At 43.9% G+C, this 22,068-nt stretch overlaps 1 protein-coding gene across 1 annotated transcript in view; it reads right to left on the bottom strand.

Annotated features, from left to right (window-relative positions):
• Nucleotides 1-22,068, bottom strand: part of LOC148524938 (carbonic anhydrase 13-like) — a 68,181-nt gene that overhangs the window by 40,912 nt on the left and 5,201 nt on the right. Inside the window, exon 2 of the mRNA XM_088471526.1 lies at nt 12,478-12,675. Within this exon, the coding sequence (XP_088327652.1) occupies nt 12,478-12,675 (198 nt within the window). The remainder of the gene's footprint in view (nt 1-12,477; nt 12,676-22,068) is intronic.

Below are 22,068 nucleotides of genomic sequence, written 5' to 3'. Positions count from 1 at the left end.
GCCGTCAAATTTCTCTCCATTGTGTGTCTCCAGTCATCAAATTTCTCCCCTTGTGTCTCCAGTCATCAAATTTCTCCCCATTGTGTCTCCAGTCGTCAAATTTCTCCCCATTGTGTCTCCGGTCATCAAATTTCTCCCCATTGTGTCTCCAGTCATCAAATTTGTCCCCTTGTGTCTCCAGTCATCAAATTTGTCCCCATTGTGTGTCTCCAGCCATCAAATCTCTCCCCATTGTGTCTCCAGTCATTAAATCTCTCCCTCTTCTGTGTCTCCAGCCATCAAAACTCTCCCCCTTGTGTGTCTCCAGCAATTCAATGTGCAGCCTATCTCTTTAACAAGCACCATAATCTACTTACCTTTGCTGTTTACTCGAAGCTTTTATCCTCCGTGCCCTGCTCTTTGCTGTGAATGACGCTGAAGTGACCTTAGGTCACGCCAGCGTCACACTGATGAGCTGTGTGATTGGCGCTGGGCTGTAAAGGTTTTCTGCTGCTCTGCTGTCTGTCATACAATATGACAGGCAAACGACGGCAGTGCCGGAAAGCCTGTACATCCCATCGGAGGATGACTACTAGGGGGCATCTGGTGCCTAGGGGCACCAGATGCCCCTAGGCAGGGCCGGATTAAGGTTTGAGGGGGCCCTGGGGCAACAACTTTGTGGGGGCCCCTATCAATATAATTGTATATATTTATATAAACACATACACCACACACATATATTTATATACTTACTTACACACACATACATACATTCACACTGAAAAACACATATATACACCACACATGCATGTGTCACACATACTGTACATTACACACAAACATACATACACACACACAAGTCACACACACACATTTCACACACACACACTTACCTTGCACCATCTGCATTGCATGATGTGGATGGGGAGGGGACCTGGCAGGAAGGCACCAAGTTATTAAGCTCCGCCCCCTCGTTGCTTTGGCCGTAATTCGCGGGTTAATCGGTAAGGGGCGGAGCCAAATGACAATTGTAATGGCAATGCATCATACTGGCTACGCCTCCAGCTGCTGCTGCAGTGTGGGGGCCTTTTAGGAGTGGGGGCCCCGGGACGACCGCCCCTGTCGCCCTCCCTATAATCCGGCCCTGCCCCTAGGCTTTTCCAGATGCCACTAGGCATTTGCCTATACTGCATATGTTTAGGGCTGGCTCTGAGTGTACTATCCGGAAAAAAAAAGAGTAGGCTACAGTGAGTACTAAAACTGGGTACTTACTTCCTGTCATTGTATATGTCCTGATTCTGACAGAGTTAAGATACATTTGAGGCTCGTATGAGTTACAAAGTCAGCGCTGACATTTAATAAAGGGTTTTGGCAAAAAATAATGAACACAGCAGTGCTCAGACTGATTTTATACCTAGCTATAAGGGCTTTGGCAGGGTGGTGTGTAAATTTTCAAGGTTCAACCAAAAATGTCTCAAATGGGCAAATTTATGTCCATTGGTGTTCACAGAAGTGTGCACAAAGGGTATTCACTAAGGGTCTGACACACAGCTGCATGCAAGTCAATTTTATGGACAGATCTTGCAGGTTTTTTTACTTAGCTTAGAGCATGCATATACAGGCAATTCAGAGTTGTATGCAACTCAGTCGAATTTTAATCTGCGGCTAAATAGGTGTAACTGGGCATTCACACAAAGGCTAAGTTCAGTGAGGGCGTGCATACAGAATTGTGTGCTATGCTGAGCTGTGCGTTGTGATTTCAGGCAAAACTCTTCAGGCACTAAGGATAGGGCTATGCACGTGCGTACTAATAATGATGAGAGCTATGCACGTGCACACTAATAATGATGAGAGCTATGCACATGCACACTATTAATGATGAGAGCTATGCACGTGCGTACTATTAATGATGAGAGCTATGCACGTGCGTACTAATAATGATGAGAGCTATGCACGTGCGTACTAATAATGATGAGAGCTATGCACGTGCGTACTAATAATGATGAGAGCTATGCACGTGCACACTAATAATGATGAGAGCTATGCACATGCACACTATTAATGATGAGAGCTATGCACGTGCGCACTAATAATGATGAGAGCTATGCACGTGCGCACTAATAATGATGAGAGCTATGCACGTGCACACTAATAATGATGAGAGCTATGCACGTGCACACTAATAATGATGAGAGCTATGCACATGCACACTATTAATGATGTGAGCTATGCACGTGCACACTAATAATGATGAGAGCTATGCACGTGCACACTAATAATGATGAGAGCTATGCACATGCACACTATTAATGATGAGAGCTACGCACGTGCGCACTAATAATGATGAGAGCTACGCACGTGCGCACTAATAATGATGAGAGCTATGCACGTGCGCACTAATAATGATGAGAGCTATGCACATGCACACTAATAATGATGAGAGCTATGCACATGCACACTATTAATGATGTGAGCTATGCATGTGCACACTAATAATGATGAGAGCTATGCACGTGCACACTAATAATGATGAGAGCTATGCACATGCACACTAGTAATGATGTGAGCTATGCACGTGCACACTAATAATGATGAGAGCTATGCACGTGCGCACTAATAATGATGAGAGCTATGCACGTGCACACTAATAATGATGAGAGCTATGCACATGCACACTATTAATGATGAGAGCTATGCACGTGCACACTAATAATGATGAGAGCTATGCAGGTGCGCACTGATAATGATGAGAGCTATGCAGGTGCACACTAATAATGATGAGAGCTATGCACGTGCACACTAATAATGATGAGAGCTATGCACGTGCACACTAATAATGATGAGAGCTATGCACATGCACACTATTAATGATGAGAGCTATGCACATGCACACTATTAATGATGTGAGCTATGCACGTCCACACTAATAATGATGAGAGCTATGCACATGCACACTATTAATGATGAGAGCTATGCACATGCACACTATTAATGATGAGAGCTATGCACGTGCACACTAATAATGATGAGAGCTATGCAGGTGCACACTAATAATGATGAGAGCTATGCACGTGCACACTAATAATGATGAGAGCTATGCACGTGCACACTATTAATGATGAGAGCTATGCACGTGCACACTAATAATGATGAGAGCTATGCAGGTGCACACTAATAATGATGAGAGCTATGCACGTGCACACTAATAATGATGAGAGCTATGCACGTGCACACTAATAATGATGAGAGCTATGCACGTGCACACTAATAATGATGAGAGCTATGCACGTGCGCACTAATAATGATGAGAGCTATGCACATGCACACTAATAATGATGAGAGCTATGCACGTGCGCACTAGTAATGATGAGAGCTATGCACATGCACACTATTAATGATGAGAGCTATGCACATGCACACTATTAATGATGTGAGCTATGCACATGCACACTATTAATGATGAGAGCTATGCACATGCACACTATTAATGATGAGAGCTATGCACGTGCACACTAATAATGATGAGAGCTATGCAGGTGCACACTAATAATGATGAGAGCTATGCACGTGCACACTAATAATGATGAGAGCTATGCACGTGCACACTAATAATGATGAGAGCTATGCACATGCACACTAATAATGATGAGAGCTATGCACGTGCGCACTAATAATGATGAGAGCTATGCACATGCACACTATTAATGATGTGAGCTATGCACGTGCACAGTAATAATGATGAGAGCTATGCACGTGCACACTAATAATGATGAGAGCTATGCACGTGCACACTAATAATGATGAGAGCTATGCAGGTGCGCACTGATAATGTTGAGAGCTATGCACGTGCGCACTATTAATGATGTGAGCTATGCACGTGCACACTAATAATGATGAGAGCTATGCACGTGCACACTAATAATGATGAGAGCTATGCACGTGCACACTAATAATGATGAGAGCTATGCACGTGCACACTAATAATGATAAGAGCTATGCACGTGTGCACTGATAATGATGAGAGCTATGCACGTGCACACTAATAATGATGAGAGCTATGCACGTGCACACTAATAATGATGAGAGCTATGCACGTGCACACTATTAATGATGTGAGCTATGCATGTGCACACTAATAATGATGAGAGCTATGCACGTGCACACTAATAATGATGAGAGCTATGCACGTGCGCACTAATAATGATGAGAGCTATGCACGTGCACACTATTAATGATGAGAGCTATGCACGTGCACACTAATAATGATGAGAGCTATGCAGGTGCGCACTGATAATGATGAGAGCTATGCAGGTGCACACTAATAATGATGAGAGCTATGCACGTGCACACTAATAATGATGAGAGCTATGCAGGTGCACACTAATAATGATGAGAGCTATGCACGTGCACACTAATAATGATGAGAGCTATGCACGTGCACACTATTAATGATGAGAGCTATGCACGTGCACACTAATAATGATGAGAGCTATGCAGGTGCACACTAATAATGATGAGAGCTATGCACGTGCACACTAATAATGATGAGAGCTATGCACGTGCACACTAATAATGATGAGAGCTATGCACGTGCACACTAATAATGATGAGAGCTATGCACGTGCGCACTAATAATGATGAGAGCTATGCACATGCACACTAATAATGATGAGAGCTATGCACGTGCGCACTAGTAATGATGAGAGCTATGCACATGCACACTATTAATGATGAGAGCTATGCACATGCACACTATTAATGATGTGAGCTATGCACATGCACACTATTAATGATGAGAGCTATGCACATGCACACTATTAATGATGAGAGCTATGCACGTGCACACTAATAATGATGAGAGCTATGCAGGTGCACACTAATAATGATGAGAGCTATGCACGTGCACACTAATAATGATGAGAGCTATGCACGTGCACACTATTAATGATGAGAGCTATGCACGTGCACACTAATAATGATGAGAGCTATGCAGGTGCACACTAATAATGATGAGAGCTATGCACGTGCACACTAATAATGATGAGAGCTATGCACGTGCACACTAATAATGATGAGAGCTATGCACATGCACACTAATAATGATGAGAGCTATGCACGTGCGCACTAATAATGATGAGAGCTATGCACATGCACACTATTAATGATGTGAGCTATGCACGTGCACAGTAATAATGATGAGAGCTATGCACGTGCACACTAATAATGATGAGAGCTATGCACGTGCACACTAATAATGATGAGAGCTATGCAGGTGCGCACTGATAATGTTGAGAGCTATGCACGTGCGCACTATTAATGATGTGAGCTATGCACGTGCACACTAATAATGATGAGAGCTATGCACGTGCACACTAATAATGATGAGAGCTATGCACGTGCACACTAATAATGATGAGAGCTATGCACGTGCACACTAATAATGATAAGAGCTATGCACGTGTGCACTGATAATGATGAGAGCTATGCACGTGCACACTAATAATGATGAGAGCTATGCACGTGCACACTAATAATGATGAGAGCTATGCACGTGCACACTATTAATGATGTGAGCTATGCATGTGCACACTAATAATGATGAGAGCTATGCACGTGCACACTAATAATGATGAGAGCTATGCACGTGCGCACTAATAATGATGAGAGCTATGCACGTGCACACTATTAATGATGAGAGCTATGCACGTGCACACTAATAATGATGAGAGCTATGCAGGTGCGCACTGATAATGATGAGAGCTATGCAGGTGCACACTAATAATGATGAGAGCTATGCACGTGCACACTAATAATGATGAGAGCTATGCACGTGCACACTAATAATGATGAGAGCTATGCACGTGCACACTATTAATGATGAGAGCTATGCACGTGCACACTATTAATGATGTGAGCTATGCACGTGCACACTAATAATGATGAGAGCTATGCACGTGCACACTATTAATGATGAGAGCTATGCACATGCACACTATTAATGATGAGAGCTATGCACATGCACACTATTAATGATGAGAGCTATGCACGTGCACACTAATAATGATGAGAGCTATGCAGGTGCACACTAATAATGATGAGAGCTATGCACGTGCACACTAATAATGATGAGAGCTATGCACGTGCACACTATTAATGATGAGAGCTATGCACGTGCACAATAATAATGATGAGAGCTATGCAGGTGCACACTAATAATGATGAGAGCTATGCACGTGCACACTAATAATGATGAGAGCTATGCACGTGCACACGAATAATGATGAGAGCTATGCACATGCACACTAATAATGATGAGAGCTATGCACGTGCGCACTAATAATGATGAGAGCTATGCACATGCACTCTAATAATGATGAGAGTTATGCACGTGCGCACTAGTAATGATGAGAGCTATGCACATGCACACTATTAATGATGAGAGCTATGCACATGTACACTATTAATGATGTGAGCTATGCACATGCACACTATTAATGATGAGAGCTATGCACATGCACACTATTAATGATGAGAGCTATGCACGTGCACTGCACACTAATAATGATGAGAGCTATGCAGGTGCACACTAATAATGATGAGAGCTATGCACGTGCACACTATTAATGATGAGAGCTATGCACGTGCACACTAATAATGATGAGAGCTATGCAGGTGCACACTAATAATGATGAGAGCTATGCACGTGCACACTAATAATGATGAGAGCTATGCAGGTGCACACTAATAATGATGAGAGCTATGCACATGCACACTAATAATGATGAGAGCTATGCACATGCACACTAATAATGATGAGAGCTATGCACGTGCGCACTAATAATGATGAGAGCTATGCACATGCACACTAAAAATGATGAGAGCTATGCACGTGCGCACTAGTAATGATGAGAGCTATGCACATGCACACTATTAATGATGAGAGCTATGCACATGCACACTATTAATGATGTGAGCTATGCACATGCACACTATTAATGATGAGAGCTATGCACATGCACACTATTAATGATGAGAGCTATGCACGTGCACACTAATAATGATGAGAGCTATGCAGGTGCACACTAATAATGATGAGAGCTATGCACGTGCACACTAATAATGATGAGAGCTATGCACGTGCACACTAATAATGATGAGAGCTATGCACGTGCACACTAATAATGATGAGAGCTATGCACGTGCACACTATTAATGATGAGAGCTATGCACGTGCACAATAATAATGATGAGAGCTATGCAGGTGCACACTAATAATGATGAGAGCTATGCACGTGCACACTAATAATGATGAGAGCTATGCACGTGCACACGAATAATGATGAGAACTATGCACATGCACACTAATAATGATGAGAGCTATGCACGTGCGCACTAATAATGATGAGAGCTATGCACATGCACTCTAATAATGATGAGAGTTATGCACGTGCGCACTAGTAATGATGAGAGCTATGCACATGCACACTATTAATGATGAGAGCTATGCACATGCACACTATTAATGATGTGAGCTATGCACATGCACACTATTAATGATGAGAGCTATGCACATGCACACTATTAATGATGAGAGCTATGCACGTGCACACTAATAATGATGAGAGCTATGCAGGTGCACACTAATAATGATGAGAGCTATGCACGTGCACACTATTAATGATGAGAGCTATGCACGTGCACACTAATAATGATGAGAGCTATGCACGTGCACACTAATAATGATGAGAGCTATGCACGTGCACACTAATAATGATGAGAGCTATGCACATGCACACTAATAATGATGAGAGCTATGCACGTGCGCACTAATAATGATGAGAGCTATGCACATGCACACTAATAATGATGAGAGCTATGCACGTGCGCACTAGTAATGATGAGAGCTATGCACATGCACACTATTAATGATGAGAGCTATGCACATGCACACTATTAATGATGTGAGCTATGCACATGCACACTATTAATGATGAGAGCTATGCACATGCACACTATTAATGATGAGAGCTATGCACGTGCACACTAATAATGATGAGAGCTATGCAGGTGCACACTAATAATGATGAGAGCTATGCACGTGCACACTAATAATGATGAGAGCTATGCAGGTGCACACTAATAATGATGAGAGCTATGCACGTGCACACTAATAATGATGAGAGCTATGCACGTGCACACTATTAATGAGAGCTATGCACGTGCACACTAATAATGATGAGAGCTATGCAGGTGCACACTAATAATGATGAGAGCTATGCACGTGCACACTAATATTGATGAGAGCTATGCACGTGCACACTAATAATGATGAGAGCTATGCACATGCACACTAATAATGATGAGAGCTATGCACGTGCGCACTAATAATGATGAGAGCTATGCACATGCACACTATTAATGATGTGAGCTATGCACGTGCACAGTAATAATGATGAGAGCTATGCACGTGCACACTAATAATGATGAGAGCTATGCACGTGCACACTAATAATGATGAGAGCTATGCAGGTGCGCACTGATAATGTTGAGAGCTATGCACATGCACACTATTAATGATGTGAGCTATGCACATGCACACTAATAATGATGAGAGCTATGCACGTGCACACTAATAATGATGAGAGCTATGCACGTGCACACTAATAATGATAAGAGCTATGCACGTGTGCACTGATAATGATGAGAGCTATGCACGTGTGCACTGATAATGATGAGAGCTATGCACGTGTGCACTGATAATGAGAGCTATGCACGTGCACACTAATAATGATGAGAGCTATGCACGTGCGCACTAATAATGATGAGAGCTATGCAACTGTAGGGGAGATATCCAAAACCTCTAAAGAGACATTTTTGATAGCAAAATGTTATTGCATTTATAAATATTATTAATAATTTGGAGTTGTGCACCTGAGATTTTGTCTGTTTCTGTGTCTGCAATTAGTCTCATCAGGTAGCACCTCCCATTATATATATATATAGTCAGGTTGTGCAGTCCAAAAATCTTTTCCATATACTCCATTTAATGTGCTTTATTGCACATCTGAGGGAAAGGAGACACCCTCATTCTGGACTAGCACCCTTCCTTATTGGTTTAAAAGCATGGAGTATGGTAATGTATATGCACACTGTATTAGGCACAATTCTAGGTAAGTCCTACAAGTTATATACTGTAGTGCAATTTTGGTTCATTTTTGGGGCGTGGGTCCCCCTGGATTGTCTTGGTTGGTCTGTCTCAGGGCACTGCATTATAACACATTTTCCTTTATAACACATTTTAACACTTCACTGTGTGTCTAATATATATGTACTTCACTTTTTTTTATTTTCATTTTTTATATGCAGCTGCAGCTGCTCCTAACTATGGCCCTGATTCAGAGCCGCTCGTAAAGGGCCGCTCGTTTGTTCTGACCGATGTTCGCACATCTGCGCATGCGTACGGATTTTAATACGCATGCGCGAACCAGTCAGTGCGGCCGAAAATTGTTTGTTCGCTATATAGCGAATGCCTGCTATTTTGAGTGACAGAAGGAGGCGTATGTGGGTGGTAACAGGGGAAGATGCTTGAAAACGGGCGTGTGGAATTCGAACGCAGGCGTGCTTAAAGGTCAAAATGGGCGTTTTAAGGGAGTGCATAATTAATGCAGTAGCGTCATTAACCACGTCACTTGGGTTTTTTTTACTCAGAACTGCTCGCAAAATAGCGGTTGAAAAAACCAGCCACAAGAATAGCGAGCAGTTCATATGCTGTTCGATGTACTCGATTAATCTAATAAATAGCGGACATGACGTATGGTGCGAGCGGCAAGGGGGCGTATTTTTCAAAATTACAACCGCAAGTTTTGCTCGCTCGTTCAGACTTAGAGGCGTGAACAGACCGCAATTAGCGAGCGGTTCATTTGAATAGCCACCCCTTGTTTTAGAACGAACGACCGCAAATAGCGAGCGGCTCTGAATGAGGGCTTATCTCTTTACACTGCACTTTTCTTACTATGGTGGTGCCCTGGGGCGGCTTAGCTGGGCCAGTTGTGGGGGGTCCTGCGCTCTGGATTTGAACCTTAGTATGTTAGGGACCTACCCGAAAGAGGTTACCTGGATATGGTGGGTAGGCCCATAACCTTGGCCATGATTATGCTAAAAACCTGTATTGATTGCAAAATTTTATTGCATTTATATATATTATTAATAATTTGGAGTTGTGCACCTGAGATTTTGTCTGTTTCTGTGCCTGTAATAACAGTATTGGTTGTCTTTTTGTCATTTCTTTATCAGACAGATGCTTGACCTTGAATGGCTAGATAAGTAACAAAGTTACTGATTGATGCTGTTTTTATGATGTAATAAAAAAAAGTAAATGCCAACACTGTCTCTTTTAGGAAACCTTGGCATGCTGGGTCTGACCTGCACCTTTCATAATGTTTCTAGATCATTATCAAAAGTAATAAACGAGGCAACAATGTTATTTGTATTTCTCTAAGCTTTGATAAATCATATGAATGCCTGTTGAAGTATAGAGATGACCACCTGAATCCTGGAGCAGGTGCACCTCCTGACCTTGTTATCCTGGTTTCTGTCTGGTATATGGGGGTTATCTGTAAATATTTAACGTTTTAAGCTTCCTCCTAACTGTAGATGCATATTATATTTTACCTTCTCTACCATAAAACATGCACATGATTTTTATTCTTTTATCTAGTGCTCCAAAGATTATGCAAATATTAACTCTATAAATAATAATAATAATAATATATTTATATATAATGAGCCAGATTCAGAGTCGCAAGTCAAACATACTCCTCTCTGCTGTTCAGAGTAGCACGCAACTGAGCCGCATCTCCACTTGCAGCAAAATGGGGGAAACTGAATGGCATTTGGGTGTTTACACATATAGCAGCATAAAAGTGCAGTGGGCAGGCTGAAGTACCCACTAGGCACACTGGGTGCTCATCTAAGGCTCTGCAGGCACTGGAGGGCCCACCAGCTGCCGCTTCCAGCAACCAACAGCAAGGGGCGGCGGCTCTAGAGCCCCATCAACTGCAGTGTGCAGGGGGAGCAGAGAGGGCACGTGCCCCAGGCCCCCCTTTCATAATTGAGCTGTAGGCCTTAAAGTCAGTCACTGTCTCTTCTTATTCCCCATGATTCTGCCCCTTCTTTCCCCTCTGAGGCACTGGCCCTTTTTCTCTCTGTCCTGCTGCTCTCTCTCCCTGAGTCCCTGGCCCTGAGTCCCCTACACCCAGGGTTGGACTGGCCCACAGGGGTACAGGGGAAATCCCCTATGGACCCCACCCTCCCCCTGTGGGCCCACCCTCCTCTTCTAGGTGTCAGGTTCCAGACCTCAAATTATAGATTGTTATCTAGACGGACAATTACCTGGAGGAACAGAACCACTGATCAACATGGGGGCTTGGTTTCCTTCTATAGAAACTACTGTACATCAAGATTTGATTAATGGATAGTCAAGTGTCTGTAGTGGCTGGCCACACCCCTTAAGCATGGGCCCCTTCCCCTGCATTTTCCCGGTGGGCCCTTCATGTCCCAGTCCGACACTGCCTACACCCTATCTCTATGCTTCTTCTCTAGCCCTGTCCCTCCTCTACTCCGGCCTATCTCCATGCTTCGCCTCAGGAGCTCCACCATGTGTATAAACCAGAGAGTCATCTTTCAGCTAAGGTAAGTGTATATGAGGAGGGGTGAGGAAGTGTATTAATGCAACTTGTAGGTGTATTGGGGGGTGGATTAATGTTATCTGGGGGGTAGGGTGTATATTACTATAATTAGGGGTGGGGAGTAATTTATTGTTACAAAGGAAATATATAAAATGTTGTGTTTTTTGGGTGTGTAGTACAGTATGTGGGAGTGTATTAATGTTTTACACACACACACCACTGAACCATCCCGATTTTAGCGGTACAGTCCCACTTTTCGGGCACTGTCCTGTCATGCTACCCGTGGGCTGCGGGGTCCCAGAGCAAATGGTGAATAGATGCCATGCAGACACGACTCTGAATCAGGCCTAATGTCGTTATACCTCCAAACTATTGGGCACTAATGTATCCAGATAACCATAACCCATTTTTACTCTGTAGTGTTTTATTTTTTGTTTATTTTATTACAAAGGGAGGACGACGTGGGGGTCCAATCAGTAATGTTGTTTAATGCCACATAGGCTCTTAATCCAGATACGCCCTTTGCAAATTCCCCATACAGAGACACCCTTATACCAATATAGATAATGTTGTCAGTATTTGTACTTTTATCATTTTAAAAGTAAACAATACTGTATGTCAAAAATATTATGCCATGATAAAGATCTCAGGTTCTAACGATTGTATACACTCTTTCCTGTTTTTCTATATGAATACGATAATCTGTATAAAGTAATCTGTGGCTCGTATTCTGGGTAAATGTTACATTATTACAGTCTTTGCTGTAGAAACGCTATACTGCAAGGCAGTGTGTGCTAAAATAAAATCCAACCTGATTTCTCATCTCCATCATCAAATTCAACACTGAACGTGTGACCGCTGTTGATAATTACTTTCGCAGAGGATGCATCATAATCGAGGTGGAGAGGTTTTAAGCTAGGGTCATATATAGCATCTTTAGTTATGATATTGATAGGTGATTGACGATCTCCATTGGCAAGTGGGAACAATTCATGCCACACTTCAGGACCTGCATTTAAAGGGGAAAGGATGGTTCATTATTGTATGAAAGTTTGAAACAACCTACTTTGTTCTCACAATTTCTATGGCATATTCACTACTATTATTAATGATCATTTATAACTATTACATTTATTTTTGCATTAAAGAAACTCCATACATCTGATAGTAAGCACTTATCTCCCAGCTGACTTTTTATGCTCAAGATCCTCACAAGACTATCAACTTATTTTCTGTGTATTAAATGGATTTTGTTGGCACAAAAGCTTTATGAGACAGATTAAACATATTGTTAATGCTGTGTTTAACATATTGCTGACTTTTATTTAATAACTTGCATCTGTGTGGGGACAGACGCCATGCTGTGTAAAACTGCTTTGTTAAAATTAGAGATGAGTGGTTCGGTATTACTCGGATTTACTTGGTTATGTTTGGATTTCAAAAACAGCATCACATTGGCTATCAAGCTCTCACGTGTTTTGGATGGCCAATAGGAGAAATCCAAACTAATCTGAACTTGCACTAATGTGATGAAAAGTACTGAATCCAAACCGAACCGCTCATCTCTATTTAAACTTCCTCATATTTTGACAGTTGTATTTAATTAATGGGGGTGCGGGCCGAACCCTGGTGTCACCCACCGAGGGGTGACACCAAAGTGCCGACTTCTCAATGACAGGAGCCGGGTGCTGCACTGTAGCATTACATGCAACACTCGGCTCCTGACACAGTGAGGGAGCCGGCACTGCACACAGTATGGTCATCGGGGCAGTCTGCATCTCCGGGACCTCCTGAGTGGGTAAAACGGGTGTTCGGGCCGCGAGTTCACACACCCTACCCACGCCTCCTTTTACTGGAACGCGGCTTTGCTGTGGGCACTATATTCTCTCCGGAGTCCGCACTGGATGTCACCAAGGTGAGTGACGTTACTGATCAAGATAACAAGACTAATATGGTTAATTATACTAGTTCTCATTAACTATTTTGAGAACCTGTGTCTTTGTACTCCAGAACTGTTTTGATGCTTAAATGCAGTGGCAAACGCAGGATTTCCAGAGGGGGTTTCCAAATGCTTAATTTTAGAGCGTCTGTGGCCTGTCAATGAAGAGGGCAGAATTAGTAATTAACCAGCTTTAATAAGCGTCATACAAAGTGTATTGTGTGTATTAATTCCAGCATATACAGGACCAGTGATCACAGTAAGCCATTAGATACGCCAGTAGGCCATCCTGTCTGAGATGAACGTATTTATTTTAGATGTGGGCACCATTCCAGACTATTGGAGCAAGTCCAGGAGCCTGGAGGAGCAGAAGAAGAATGTAGCACTGCCCTGGACATACTGTATATGTACATATTGGGCTCTATAGCAGTGCATCTCTAACAGTGCATGTTTTCAAGATCTCCTAGTTGGTGCACAGGTTATTTATACTGGCTGATACATGTTAAAAGATCCACAGGTAGTGCTAATTATTTCATTTGTGATACTGAGAAGAACATGCAGCACTAGTAACAATCTATTATATTACTATTTCTATTGTGGTCATGGTGTGGGCTAGGGAGGGGGGTTTCCAGGCAGACAGAAACCCCCCCTGCGTTTGCCTATGAAATGTACATGATAATACCCCTTTGTACCCCTCTGCTTATGAGATAGGTCTTAACCGATTATAGATTAAGATATTTTAGATATTTGAGACTCCTGAAATTCTTCCCATATTTTTAAAGTGGCAATCATTTTAAAGGAAAAACCAAGCTGGATTTGCCTTTAAAATGATTGCCGCTTTAAAAATATGGGAAGACACGAAGGAGTGGCTGCAAGTCTCATCCTATAACATAAGCCCTCATCTCTTAATTTTTTCAGAATATTCTCACTCTATACTGTATGTATCAGCAGATGGTTGCTGCTGATTTAAACAATAATTTAAATGTATATGTCTGAACATGGTCGCTACTCTGTAATGACCACAAATACAGTATGTTCAATATTATTTTAATGTGAATTTATTAAAAGTGAAGTATTAATATTGACATAATTTCTTACATATTTCATAAAGTGTGCTGCAAAAAATGTGTTTCTTTATGCAACCCTGTATATTTGATGCTCAAGATCCTTGCAGCTCAGGAGTTACTTAGCACTGCTATAGTAACCCTAGACAGCACTTCTCTGGGTGTAACAGCTAGGATATGTCTGCAAGTAAACACTGCTTTGCGGAAAATAGTCAGTGCAGTAGCCATCCAATCAACTACACTGACAACTTTACCTTGCCGGGAGTTTAATTTCAAATGTCTCCACTCTGATTTGTCTGGAACAGCATTGATAACTGGCACCAGCAGCTCTAAGTGGTCTATTTATCGTTATGTGGCAAAAGAGATTTTCATATCAACACTTATCGCAGTCATAGAAAATCCGTAGTCGATGCAATTAATAATTAAAAGTTCACCAGGCCAGCCAGAACAAAAAATATAATAAAGCTGTTACATAAATAGGAAAAAAATATATTTGAATCATACTTGCCTACTTTTGAAAACGCATTTCAGGGAGATTGCAAAAGCAACACCTATGAGTGCGACGGTAAAGTGGGCATGTACTGCTACATCTGAGAGGAGTGCCGTAAAACTGACTTACATACAAATATAAAGAGCCTCAAAGCAGTTAGTAATATCTAATAATGTTGATGAAAACACACTCTTACTATTCAGGGTATGTAGCTATAGCGATCATTGGCCCTCATTCAGAGCCGTACGCTCTGAGCAGAGCGCACGCTCTGAATGAGGGCCGTCCTCCATAACTATGGAGCGTCCTCCTGGATGCTCGTATTGCTGTGGGTCACCACCCACAGCCTATACGAGCATGCAGTTTGATGGCCGCGATGGTCTTGACCATCGCGACCATCGAAACTGCGAGCCGGAGCCTGCGGTTGAGGTTTTCAACCGCAAGGCCCGGAGTGATTTTGGCTCTATCAGAGCCAAAATCACTCCCACTGACATCACTAGTGATGTCAGTGGGCCGGCTTCTGACGGTAGGCGTTCCCTTAGGAACGCCCCCGTCAGGGAGGCACGCCCCCGGCACGCCCACCAAAGGGGGCGTGCTGTCAATCAACATCGACAGCACGCCCCCTTTGATCAGACACAACGAGCGAAGGACTTTCCTTCGCTCGTCGCGTCTGGCGAATGCGCACAACGGAGCTCCCTCTGTCGTGCGCATGCTCAGTGCAGAACATCGACCCACTTGCGAGCGGACAGACGCTTGCGAGTGGGTCTGAATCAGGGCCATTGTACTTTATAACAAATGCAGGGAAATGATACTAATGATCCCATTTGAATGTATATATCTCTGTTTTTCATTTTATATAACAGCTACATAATGGGGGTAAGGTGCAATCAGGGAGGTTGCTAGACTCTTTAGGGATACAGGGAGATTGGTAATATTTCAGAGAGTCTTCCTGACAATGAGGGAGAGTTGGCAACTTTTATTTTAATATAACTATAAATGAAAAAATGCTGTATTTAATTAACACATTTTTCATTAACAATTTGAAAATAGGTTTTCCCACAGGAAAGTTATTGCTTGAGGGCCTGATTCAGAGCCGGACGCTCTGACCAGAGCGCTCGCTCTGAATCAGGGCCCTCCTACCTAAACTTGGAGCGGCCTTCTGGCCGCTCGCATAGCTGTGGGTGACCACCCACAGCATATGCGAGCGGCCAAAAAGATGGTCGCGATGGTCAAGACCATTGCGACCATCGGGCTTGCGACGAGACCCTGCGGTAGGGTCTCGGTGACCGCAAGCCCTGGAGTGATTTTGGCTCTATAAGAGCCAAAATCACTCCCACTGACATCACTAGTGATGTCAGTGGGGCCGGACCCAGACGGTAGGCGTTCCCATGGGAACGCCTCCGTCTGGCAGCCACGCCCCCGGCACGCCCACCAAAGGGGGCGTTCTGTCACTCACCATCGACAGCACGCCCCCTTTGGTGCGAGACCCGGAGCGACGGCTTCCCCGTCGCTAGCCGGGTCTCGCGCATGCGCACGACGGAGCAGCCTCCGTCGTGCGCATGCGCACTAGGGCGCCATCGACCCGCTTGCGAGCGCACAGCGCTCGCGAGCGGGTCTGAATCAGGCCCTGAGTCTGTTAGGCTTCTTAAATAGGGGGAAGCCATATCTTCATTCAAAGCATTAGTTTGTGCCATGCTTTAGTGCATAAATTTGTCATGATGATAACATGAATTGCAGGTTGAATTAAAATGTGTAATTTAAGCCATTAAAATGTAACATCAGACTGGAAAACATCTTAATCATTGTACATCTTGTCAATAGTTCATTTCACATTTTCACTACTTTAACTGTAAAACCCCCTTTTTGCTGAATATGAAATGTATATTCTATTAACACAAATGTATACCAAGAGATTTTACTTTTATATTACCGACAAATATAAAATATGTTATGTAGCAAATCCACCAAATGTGCTTTTTATACTGATGTCAATATATCCTCAACAAATTCTCATAAATACAGGGATTTGCACTTAAAATAAATACTGTACATGCTAAATGACACTCAACATATTAATGCTCTGTTATGGCTCTTCTAAATACAGTACATGTAAAATGACTCAATTGTATCGCAAAGTGAGAAATGCTGCTAGTCACATGTAGTCTTGACTCTTATCTTACATTCCATAAATTCCATTTTAAAAGTGTGTTCTGAAGATTAGAATAAAGTCAGACTGTTTTCTTTTATTGATTTTTTTAGTTTGGCTGAAAAGTGTTATATCATTTACTGTGTGATCCTACAACCAGCTCAGCTGCAGCACCATTGATTGTAAGCTTTAGAGAGCAGGGACCTTTAACATGAAATTTTAGGCTCCCAGTTGCGTAACCACTGTTCCCGTGTCCGCCATCATTTATCTCCCAAACTATCAGTGAAAGTCTGACTGCCCGATCATGCTAATCGGTTCCTGGGTCCGGATATATACTGTACACTGTCGGGGTGATTTACAGTTGCACATATTTTTGCAAACTTGGAACAAAGCAAATAACCACTGGTGCATTAAATATGTCGACCCGTATTTGCATTACACTTAAGGATACTGTCATGAACCTGACTAATTTGTCTCATATTCTATTAGTTTCTCCTGTGTTTTACCTCTGCAATGTTTGTATCTGGCTAGCGCTGAGGTCCGCTCGCGCTGTGACTGCACATCACACCCGGATGACACAGAGGTCCGGCCGCACTACACATCGCATCCACCTGGATATGAGTTCTGTCCACACTGTTCCTGCTCTGTACTCCCAGTGTTCTACATTTGGACATAGAAGTGGCTTTCCGCAGCGCTCTGTTCTCAGTGTAGTGTATTTGATCAGCATGCTAGCACTCAGGCTACAAGTCAGAGGCCCTCATTCAGGGCGGTCGTTCGTTCTAAAACAAGGGGTGGCTATTCAAATGAACCGTTCGCTAATTGCGGTCTGTTCACGCCTCTAAGTCTGAACGAGCGAGCAAAACTTGCGGTTGTAATTTTGAAAAATACGCCCCCTTGCCGCTTGCACCATACGTCATGTCCGCTATTTATTAGATTAATCGAGTACATCGAACAGCGTATGAACTGTGACGTGGTCAATGACGCTGCTGTATTAATTATGCACTCCCTTAAAACGCCCGTTTTGACCTTTAAGCACACCTGCGTTCGAATTCCACACCCCCGTTTTCAAGCACCTTCCACTGTTACCACCCACATACGCCTCCTTCTGTCACTCAAAACAGCAGGCATTCGCTATATAGCGAACAAACGATTTTCGGACGCACTGACTGGTTCGCGCATGCGTATTACAATCCGTACGCATGCGCAGATGTGCGAACATCGGTCAGAACGAACGAGCGGCCGCTTACGAGCGGCTCTGAATCAGGCCCAGAGTTCCCTCCAAAACTCAGTATGGGCGCAACCATCTTGGATTTAGTCACTTGGCTCTCTTCCACCACTCAGAGTGCTGCATCCGAACCAGCTAATCACAACATCCAATCCCCGGAGACTCAGTCCTATAAATTCCATTTCCTGACTGGCCCACATTGCCAGTACATGTCGCTTCTGCTGAAGGTACATCTCCGTTCTGAGCTCCCAGGTACTCTGGACCTCATTCAGAGTCGGCCGTTGCGGCCGCACGGTCGTATGCCACCGATGTTCGCTGAACTGCGCATGCGTAAAGTTCGCAATGCGCGTGCGCAAACTTGCTGCTACGATCAGAAATTTCTCTCTCCTTGAACACAGCCAGGTCGGTAGTTTGAGTGACAGATTGAGGCGTTTGTAGGTGGTAACAGAAGAAGGTGCTTGAAAATGGGGGAGTGGAAATCCGAACGCAGGCGTTCCTAATTATGCGAACGGCGTTTTATGGGAGTGCATAATTAACAAAGTAGCGTCATGCTACATGTGACATGGGAGGTTTTCACACTGACCTGATCGTAGAGCTTAAGAGAGGGTATGGTCAACCTTAAGCTCTACGACCAGTTCCGATGGTTCTCGATGGTCTCGATTAATCCTTATATGCCCGGAGATGACGTGTAATGCGTACGAGAAGGGCGCATATTATTTTGTCTTCCGGCCGCTTCCTCCCCTTGGTCAGCCAGCTACCGATCCGAACTTAGGGACGCAACTTGCGAGGGAATCATTTGCATATCCGGCCCCTTTTCCCGTACGACCGTGCGGCCGCAACGACCGACTCTGAATGAGGTCCACTGTATCTGTATGGTCCCAGTCCATCCAAATCGAGTTCCAGTCTGGTGAATACAAGTCTCCATCTATCCCAGTGATCCAGTTTGGTCTATCTACAGGACTTGCTTCTAGTGTTACCATTGTTCCTAGCTGATGCCTGTTACTATCGGTTCCAGCCCATAACTGTTACCATTGGTTTTTGCCTATACCTGTTACCATCAGTTCCAGTCCAAAACCACCAAACATCAGTCCCAATCCGATATCTCCAACATCGGTCTCAATCCGATGTCTCCAACAATGGTCCCAATCCGATACCTATATACATCGGTCCCAATCCCATACCTCCAAACATCAGTCCCAATCCGCTATGCCCATCCATCGGTTCTTATCCGATATCTCCAACCATTGGTCCCAATCCAATAACTCCAAACATCATTTCCAATCCAGATCTACAAGCATCGGCTCCTATACAATTCTACCTCATCAGTTTTGCATCATCAGCTCTGCATCCACGGTTTCAATCCGATTCAACATAATCAGTTCCAATCCAGTTCCTCATCATCAGTTCTAGTCCGAAATCTTCAACATCGGTTCCATTCCAATATCATCAACTACAGTTCCAATTCAACTTCCAGTATAATAATGTTGTTCCATATCTGTTCTCGCCTACTGGCTAACCCTCATCACATGAGGAAGAGCTGGTTCAAACCACCCAGCATCATACACGCCTCTTCAGTCTCCACTTCACCTTCCCACGCCTGTTCAAACCAACTCCAACCCTCAGGCGTGACAGGTACCTCCCAGCTTCCAGGATCTGGGAATCGGAACAGAGTGTGTGCAAGGAAAAAGGGAACATGTCACATCACATTGAGGGCATGTCACTTCACCCTGCAAGTTGTGTCTTGTACTTTGGAGGCATTGGGCCACTCTCATCCCCCTTGTTCTATCCTAAAAAACCCTTAAGCATGGCATCAAAGGGGCCTTATCAATCAACTGTCTCCGAATCAAGATAACAAACAGTCCCCTAATATCAGGGTTGCCAGTGGCAAACGCAGGATTTCTAGAAGGGGGGTTTCCAAATGCTTGAATTTAGAGTGAGTGTGGCCAGTCCATGAAGAGGGTAGAATTAGCCCTAACCAGCTTTAATATGCATCATACATAGTGTATTGTGTGTCATAATTCCAGCATATACAGGACCAGCTATCACAATAAGCTATTAGATGCGGCAGTAGGGCCATCCTTCCTGAGCTGAATGTATTTGTTTTAGATGTGGGCACCATTCCAGAGCAGGGCATCCCTAACAGTGAATGGTTTCCATATCTCCTAGCTGGTGCACAAGTTATTTATTACTGACTGATGCATGTTAAAAGATCCACAGGTGGTGCTTATTTCATTTGTGATACTGTGAAGAAAATTCAGCACTAGTAACATTCTATTACATTACTCTTTCTATGATCATGGTGTGGGCTGGGGAGGGGGGTTTCCAGGCAGACGGAAACCCCCCCTGCGTTTGCCTATGGTTGCCCCCTTAAATCGGAACAGTTGGGATGTATCACTTAGGACCAACTCAAATTTAATTGACAGTGTAACAAGTGCCCAAGTTAGAACATGCATGACAAGCATAGAACTACATCAATATACACCTACAAGTTCCACATTTCAAATGTAGCTGTAGACCTAAATATGTGGGCAGCTAAGCTGGGTACTGTAAGGTAAACTTACTACTCCACACCCTTTCTGTACTGCACTTACACAAGAACGCATCTCCTAGAGAAAGGGACTCACTCTGAATACCGGCACAAGTATTGCACATGCACAGTGTAACACATTTTTGTGACACACAGAACTGCAACACACAAATGCACCCTTATCCAACTCTACATATGTGTCCCTGCTAACATACTGTGGGCCTGATTCAGCAGAGAACGCAGTGGGAAAAATAGCGCAGATTCCCAATGGTTGGGAATCTGTGCATGCCCAGTGCGGTCTGCACATGCAGTCCGGCAGCAGACCGTCAGTGATTGACAGTCTGCTGCCATCTCTGGGTGGGGAGGGGGCGGCAACAGCTTCCATTTCCCAAAACGGAAGCGTGCCGCCACCATTGGGGGGGAGGAGTGAAGGGGCCAGGATAACTTAGGTCACTTAGAAGGCTGATGGGCTAGCAGATGATCCAATGCTGCAACCTAGGACGCAATGCATGCAGGAGGAATGGCGATCCCTGCTACTTTACCATATTAGTGCTGTGGCAGCTGCTACCATGTTAGCAGCTGCGATAGCAACTCTGTCCTCTGCTGAATCAGGCCCTGTATCCTCAAATTGCACCAAGTAACCCCGTTTTGCTCACCATGAAAAATACAACCAAGCTGCCCATGTATCCCATTGCTCAGTTTTTTTGTTTTTTTTTACTGAATTGATGTCTGTGTTGCACTGCTAATGCACTAAATGAAATACACAAAAATGTGTACCCTGTAACCCACTAGTGGATTTGCCAGCTATAGCTGTGTGATAAGGACGCTAATGTGAGAAAAAGGCAAGAGACCATAGCAGTGGCGTAACTAGGGCAGGGCGAGCGGGGTTCGTGCCCTGGGCACCGTTGGACCGGCGCCGCGGGGGGGGCGCCGCCGGCCACGGTACCGGCCCGCCCGCCCTAGATAGCCAGTGTAGCGCCGACCGCAATGAGTGCGGTCAGCGCTACACATTTG

This window comes from Taudactylus pleione, unplaced genomic scaffold, assembly GCF_031769625.1.
Source record: "Taudactylus pleione unplaced genomic scaffold, aTauple2 ptg000114l, whole genome shotgun sequence".
In the NCBI taxonomy this organism is placed as follows: domain Eukaryota; kingdom Metazoa; phylum Chordata; class Amphibia; order Anura; family Myobatrachidae; genus Taudactylus; species Taudactylus pleione.
Note: the sequence above shows the minus strand (reverse complement) of the source record. Positions and strands in the feature narration are given on the sequence as shown.